General features: G+C 33.9%; 1 protein-coding gene across 1 annotated transcript in view; it reads left to right on the top strand.

The window, feature by feature from the left end:
- The first annotated feature begins 1,729 nt into the window (after nt 1-1,729).
- CDH9 (cadherin 9, type 2 (T1-cadherin)) overlaps nt 1,730-8,072 on the top strand; it is a 43,722-nt gene continuing 37,379 nt past the window's right edge. The window contains exons 1-2 of the mRNA XM_010132395.1: nt 1,730-1,742; nt 2,114-2,434. Coding sequence (XP_010130697.1) covers nt 1,730-1,742; nt 2,114-2,434 — 334 coding nt within the window. The remainder of the gene's footprint in view (nt 1,743-2,113; nt 2,435-8,072) is intronic.

Raw genomic sequence — 8,072 nt, 5'->3', positions numbered from 1 at the left:
ATATTCCATTCTTCCTATGCAGAGCGTCCCTGCCAATGAAAGACCAGGGCTCCTGTAAGTTAAGTCTCTTTCTCTGCAGCCTGCCAAGCAGGCTGGTATGAAGATGATGATACTTGTGGGCCAGAGTTAAGCAAGTTCAAGGATGTTAAGGAGACACATAACAGCACAGGGCATTGTAACAAGTACTTGGACCTTTTAAAGACTCAGAAAGAAGCTGGCTTGTCTTCATGAGAAAACTCTGTCCATGTGCTAGTCATGGGCCCTGAGATCTGGTTCGTATTTGGCATATTTTAAAAAGCTTCTACCTCAAGAAAAAAGGAGAAAGTCATATTTATGCCACAATGTGAGGAATATCTCAAAGAGAAAGAATATGGACTGTTTCTCAGGGTCAGAAAATTGTCCAGTGTGGCATAAGACAGAATCATCTGACTGAAGGAAACATGTTATATTTTGTAGTTGACATACAAACAAGCCTGCTCATTTTTTTCTTTTCTTCTCTTTTCTTTTTCTTTCTTTTTTGTTTTTTTTGGTGAAAATAAGAATCAAACATGAAAATAACATAAAGTATGAAAATAAGAAACAAATATTTTTAATAAACTCTGTATATTGATTACATAATGCTCCACATTCTACGTCAAGATAACTACAGAATATTTATTGTCTCTCTATTACCTGTAAAGTCAGCAAGTTGACAGGACTTTTTCTGAGTGCTGTACAAAATTTGTTCAATCCATTGTATGCAATCCTTAAGAATTTTCACAGATATTTATTACAACTACACACTGACCTTATGAAGTGCTAAGACTGTTTGGATAGTCACCTTATCCAGTCTTACCTCTAGAACATTATAAGAATAATCAGATCACATCTGGTGACTAGTCTTGGCTACAGTGTTAAATTAGAGGAAAAAAATCAAAATTAAGAAATTTAACAAAATCTACCACAATCACCCTTCATACAGCAGAATAGTAAAAACCTGAAATGGCTCAGCTACAAAACGTGTAGATAAGCACTGGAAGAAATATAGAAATAAGGAAAGAAGTGGCATAAAGTATTTTTTTCTGGCTCTAGTGACCATCTGGAGTAATACCTTTTACTGATACTGAGCAATATTTTCTCAGTGGATGATTATTCTACTCAGTGAAATAAAAAAAAAATAAATGCCAGGATAAGATTCTTTCTGTCCAAATTTGAAAAGCACTCAGGTCACTGATCTGTGGCCAGATGTGACTGTAAGCACACATCTGAGGAAAATAAACTACAGATGTTCATAAAAAGGAACTGTGAGACCCTGTAAACGAAATTAAAGGAATAGACTTCCAAAGAAGGGTGTTATGTGAGAATTTCTAGTGCCTGGGTCAACATCAATGGCTTTCTTTGGCTTTGGTTTCAGGCACTTTATTGTAATCGTGCTATATGGCAATCTAATCAGTGCCTGTATGTTCACAGCAATACAGTCCTGACCTCTTATGAAGAGGTGTAGTCGGAAAAAGACTGTTAAACCCCACTCAATGCTTTGAAAATTTACCTCCCACTGTTCTTGAAAATTATTTGTCTTGCATGGAGAGGACTGAAAGAAAGGAAGTAATTAACTGAGGTAAGATGTTCCTAAAGAGAGAAAAAAAAAAAAGAAAAAGAAAAGAAAAGAATACAACTAGAAACACGAGTTGTAAACCAGAACGTTTACAGGTGATTTTGGGAAATTCAGCAGCTATAATCCTTAAGAACCATGTTGTTACAAGGTAACTGGTAGCCTCAGCATCAATCGATAAATAGGAAGAGAAACATTATTTTGCAAATAGAAACTTGTGAGTTTTACACCCCCTGTCTTCTCCAAAAATTAGACTTCTGGTAATTTCTGGAAAGAATATTCAAATAAATATATTTTATTTTATGTTGGTCATTTTAAATATTACTCCGATATCTTCTACATCCCCCTGTGCCCTTATGAGTTTAGAATGATTTTTTTGTGTATGACTGAGTCTCAAATTTGCAATCTTTTCCAACAGAGAAACAGAAGATAACCACTGACTCCAATTATAGTCAAGATTTTATAGACTTATTCATATATGCTGAATGATTTTTTCTGTAATAACAATACATATATTTATAGAATTCTTCTCTTCTACTTCCCTGAAGCTACACACTGACCAAGATAAAGGAGATGGAAATTTAAAATACATATTAACAGGAGATGGGGCTGGCAGTCTGTTCATTATAGATGAAAATACAGGAGATATTCATGCTGCAAAGAAATTGGACAGAGAAGAAAAGTCCCTGTATGTGCTACGTGCCAAGGCTATAGACAGAAAAACTGGAAGACAAGTGGAGCCAGAGTCTGAATTTATCATTAAAATCCACGATATCAATGACAATGAACCAAAATTCACCAAGGACATGTACACTGCCAGTATTCCGGAGATGTCTGGAGTTGGTAGGTAAAAACTTATCCTTATGTAAAATACAAATGGGCTTGAGTTGATTTGAATCTTATAAGTAATGTATTATTTGAGGCACTTAATATTAGCTTCTGTGAATATCCATGGAACAATTTTTGTTGCTAGTAATGTATCATAAATGTTTGGTTTCTGCTCTTATTTATTTCATCTTCACGCACTTTTAATCCTTTATCCACAATATAAGCTACTCTTTAGTCTTTTAAGCCCATTGCAATGATCAAGGGATGCAACAATTATGTTTGTCTTATTAGTTACTACATAGATTTCAACAGTTGAGAATATCACTTGCATAAAAGGTATCCTCTTTGTAAAATCTTATTTATCAAGACTTTCCCTGCCTTTAGGCATAAACAATTATAACACTGAAGTATGTAAATGAATTAATGTATCAAAATGATGCAAAATATTTTCCTACAAATACCTAAACATCAGGGGTTTTGGTTTTTTTTGGGGGGGGGCGGGGTTGTTAAAGTTCGTAGGTTTTTTAAATATTTTTTTCTCTTTGATATTAATACTTGTAGTAGTTTTTGGATTTTTTTAACATGGACTTGTCTGTTTGGGTTTTTTTAAGATATCAAAGATACAAACACCTTTCCCAAAGGAATAACTCTTTTTGTTTAAAAATTTCTTTTCCTCATGGATAAAAACGTAGAGCTATTCACAAATGTTGTGCTGAAAAGTAAAAATGTGGAGTTAGAGCAGAAGATGGGTGATAAATATAGCATCAAAGGAAAACAATTCTCTGAGTTTTGTTCAAATAATATGAAGAGATAGATAATATTCACCAGTACATATTAATCAGAAGTTATCATGACTACCTAAGTGTTCCACTTTTTTATAGCCGTCTCACTGATGAATAAGCATAAAATACATAGGCTATGAGAAAGGTCTGACAGATAAATTCTCCAGAGTTATTTACTTATCATGAATTACTCTAATGTTTGCAAAATCAACCCTGGATGATGCCATTGCTAAGAGAGACAATAAAATACCAATCAACATTTATGACTAATATGTGTCTTCGCAAAATAATTTCCAGAGGCTAATAATTATCTCTGAGAGCAGTAGCAGAAGTGTAATGGAACATGACTCTATTTTATAACACTCTTTTATAATCATGAGAAGGGGATAGCTAACACTACTCTGTGTAATGCAAACAGTCCAAGAATGGTTCTTTTAAAGATAGATGGGAAATAGAGAAATCCCTTCCATTCAGAATTTCTCTTGCTGATAATCTCTGAGGGAAAAATGTTGGTAGTTCACCTGTCATATTTAATTTGAAATATATTTGTAAGGAAGGAACTCTGTAGGAATAGACAGGATAAAGAGCATGATGTCCATATTTAACCTTATGACTTAGTCCAACTTCACTTGAGTCAATGTAGAAGCATGAACAAAAGAGAACAGAGTAATATCCAGTGCTTCAGCACTGCCTGTGAAATTTTAAGTCTATGAAAAGTCTGTATTTTATGAGGATGGTGATAGTATAAGTTACGTACTTTAAGCTAAGAAAGTGTCCATAAAATACCCAAGTAAAGATTTTACTGTGAAGAAAGAATTAGAAGAAAAGGATTTAAGCAGTAAAAAAAGCCCCTTATTTTCAATATGAAAGGAAAAAAAAGGGATCTGAGTTAGTCTTTGCTCTGTTTAGTTGACATTTGCATCAGGGATATGGAAACTATACCGGAATGGCAATTTTTAGCATTTGAATTTGAATGAGTAAAAGTAGTTTTCTTAAAGTAGCAGAGAATAAGAAATCAAATCCAGATCAGTCCATTTAAGAAGCAGAAATTCTGTATTTCTGAAGCTAGTAATGAGAATGCTAACTCAACAGTCAGGAGGTACGTATAGGTAAATAAGGAACACACAAATATATTCCTCCTTGGAGTCCCTTTGTCCCATTCATCCAGATAAGGAAGCAGATGTCATAAATGGAGAAAATAACTTGGGAGTGAAAAGAGTGAAAAGGTGAAATTCTTGCTGTGAGTGGAATACAACTTACAGGTGAGCAAGTGGTACTCTTGTAAAACTTCACATAAAGCAGTTTTACACACTTCGTTGTAAAACATGCATAAAGAGAACACATAAAATACAGAATGAAGACAGTGTAGTTCTTAATACATCCAGACCAAAGAATCTGTGTGAATGAAGGCCAGCAACTACGCACTAGGCAGCACGTACAACCGAATGCAGGGAAAAGAAGGTAAAAAGAGAGATTGACAAAAATTGAACTCAAAACTGATACAGTGTGGGAATGGGTTGTGGAAGTAGCTCCTGGTACGTACTTTCCACAGTGGCTAGGATATCCATTTAAAAATCTCCAGTATAGTATGAAAATGGCATTTAAGCAGTTGTAAGTATTCTCCATTCAATAGGTATGATTCAATGAACAACTACTAGTTTTTCTTTTGGCTGGATATGCAGTCCAAACATTTTGCTTTTTTTTTTTCTCCATTTTTTTCCTTTACATAGTGTTTGATTGCAGAACATGACAAATTTATAGAATTGTCAGATATGCAAGTGGATTCATTATACCTCAACACCTAATCTCTCCATTGGTTTTGGTATATGTTGCTCTTTGCAGATTAGGTGGGTGTCAAATAGAAGTCTATAAGTCTAAAAAGAAGTTCTAAATTTGATTAGGGAAGAGTGTCAAATTTTTAGTTGGTTATGTAGAATTTAAAATGGAGTTTGAGGTTGGAGGGTTGTGTAAAATAAAAGTCAAGAAGGAAGAACAAACTGAGAAATTACTGAGTGAGCAATGCATATTACGGTTATTGCTGCTGTGAAAGTAAGTGCATCTGAAGGAAAAGGACAGAAAATATACTGAAAATAAAAAGAAAGAGAGAAAAAAGACTGAGATCACAAAAGTGCATTCCAGAAAAACAGAAGATATTAGAAGAAAATATTGTGCTCCTTAGTTCTGTATGTTCCTCTACAAGAAATAGAAGAAAATAAGAGTAATAAAAAAACCCCACTGTGATCATCTTTATTAAGAATACATTAAATGAAAAAGTTGGTGTAGTCCTGCATTACCTGCATAAATACTTCAGATGGTGAAGGATACTTGTCATAACTATATATGCACAGATTCTGGCATACCTAACCAAATAACTTTTCTGACTGGAAACATCTATACAATTACACTATACATACTTTATGAAACACGTACACTCACGATGAGCAGGTCAAAAATTTGTGCGAAAATCTCAGTTTCTTCCCATCCTTCTCTTCGTCCCATTTTGAGTCTTAAAGTATAAATATTTTCTTAACTGTTATATTTATTATGTTTGCCAAGTTCCATAAATAGAACAGCAGATGTTTATGAAAGCTCAGGAAAATGTCACTAAGATTGAGAAATTGAAGAGAAATCATCACTAGCAATGCTTCCCGCTGTGTGCATATCTGTTATTCAAATGACATATCATAGTACATATTTCTCACTGTGTTACTGACTGTTTCTTGGAATAACTAGACCTAGAGAACACAAGGGAAAATGATAAGTCAAGACCTCTGACAGAACGCATGATTTTCAGCACCAATAGGCAAACCTCACTCATGTTTAATTGGATTGATAGCAAGAACAGTGAAAACGTAACGTGGATTTTCAGCACAGCCTATCCAAGCCCGGGGGGAAATATGAATGCTTATTTGTGTGCTAGTTTGTGTTAATCCTACGTTGTAATAGTTACACTGCACCCATGAAGCTATACATAAATTAGCCTTCCTTTGCCTAAATGGGATCCGGTCATATCTCCAACAGCATTATGGGAGTAACTAAAATGCTGTGTAGCAGAGTTAGTACTGGAAGCAATCAAAATCAGTGAAGTGAGCTGACTGTAGTGTTATTTCTGATAGTTTTTATGGAAATGATCACGCTAAATGCTCACAGTGATATTAAAAAAATTAAATGAGGAAGTTCATTTAAGAGATTCTAAAACTCAATAACATGGAATTTCTCATTAAAATCAGCTACTGTACAGAAGAACTGGAGGATAATAACTGCTGCAGCTACATTTTTAAAGAGTGATAGAGTTGAGTAGAAGAATCCTGAGATTTATGTCAGACTAGGTAAATTGATTTAATAAAAAATAATTCCAAAAAAATAGAAAAAGATGCTAGACAGAGTCATAAAGGTTAATCAAAACATAATATAGAAAGTAAAGGAGCAAAAGACACTCAACATTTTAAACTGATAGAATGCCAAAGCTGTAAGATACAATCTTAGCTACAATGAAGAGCAGGTGGATTTCAAGCATGACCTATTATTTGGCTATCTTTTAGAAATACTGTAAGAGGAAACTTCAGAGAAACTAAATACATGTTATGCATCATGAGAATAATCTTTTCATTTCCTCTTCATGTAGAAGGAAAAGTACAGCTCTGATCATACTTAAAACCTACGTATTTCATCTTCAAGGTTTACATGAGTAGAAGCTATGATCCAAGGTTTTTCCAAGTGAAAGATGATTGCTAAAAAACAAAATAAAATTAAATCAAAACTAACCCTACACCTCATTGCAAAAGCCATGTTTCTCAGGACAGAGAAAAGTTATTATGAAATTTTCAAACTGGGAAGTTAGCAGTGAGATGTCCTGTAGAGTTCAATCCCTTTTGACACCTGGGTCAATATTATTACATCTTCCTGTACATCTCTTGCTTGTTTTAATGAGTAAGGCTTACCATTTTTTTCCTCATTAAACATCGTTAGCATGCAGCTGATGAGTATTTCACAACATATTTTTAATCTTTGAATTGATCCTATTAAGAGAATGGATAATGCCTGATTTAACTTAGCGTTCATTTCTTCATACTTAACTGCTACTTTCTAGCGTTTATGGATCTAACCAAAGGCACCTCCTGGTTCAGCATTTCTACATTACAAGATTTGTATAACGTATAAGTACAGAGGGCCATATTTTAAATCATTAAATTTAAAATTTTTATTTTTTTAATTAAATTATTTTTATTGCAAATACAGTCACAATAAGAGAGTTTTCCCTTAACTGAACAGTGAAGTTTGATTGAAGGACATTGTATATGAAATACAGATACAACGTTTTTAACTAAACATGCCCTGCATTTAACAGCTACTCTAAATCAAAGATACATATAAAATACAATGAGAAAGAGAGGAGAGACTAAATTGCAGTAAAATACACAGGGCAATATGCAGTAATACCACCATTTTCCCCACCATACTATTGTTTGTGAGTGCAGTAGTATATACTGCAACATCAAGTACACAATGATCGTGTTAGGAGTTCCATTATCATTGTTCACTATTTCCACAGTATCTCTAGGAATCTATAGAATTTACAACTCCTACTGGATGTAAGTTAGACTACGTTCTGATATTTAGTTGTGGCTACATCACATTTTCAGCATCACATAAACATAAAAACACATTTCTCAAGAACTGTCTGTTATTTTGGATAGGAAGCTCTTAGAAGAAGAAGTAGGCCTTAGGAAAAAGAAAAAAAGAGAGAAAAACTGAACCAAATACAGTTACAATCATATTTTCTATTTTTGAATTTGCTTATGTCAGTAAGCATTAATCTACAGATGTGTGTAAACGACTAAATGGAGGCAGCTCTCATCTTTCATATTTCC

Source organism: Buceros rhinoceros, unplaced genomic scaffold, assembly GCF_000710305.1.
Source record: "Buceros rhinoceros silvestris isolate BGI_N320 unplaced genomic scaffold, ASM71030v1 scaffold8573, whole genome shotgun sequence".
Lineage (NCBI taxonomy): Eukaryota > Metazoa > Chordata > Aves > Bucerotiformes > Bucerotidae > Buceros > Buceros rhinoceros.
This window is presented reverse-complemented; position numbering and strand designations above follow the sequence as displayed.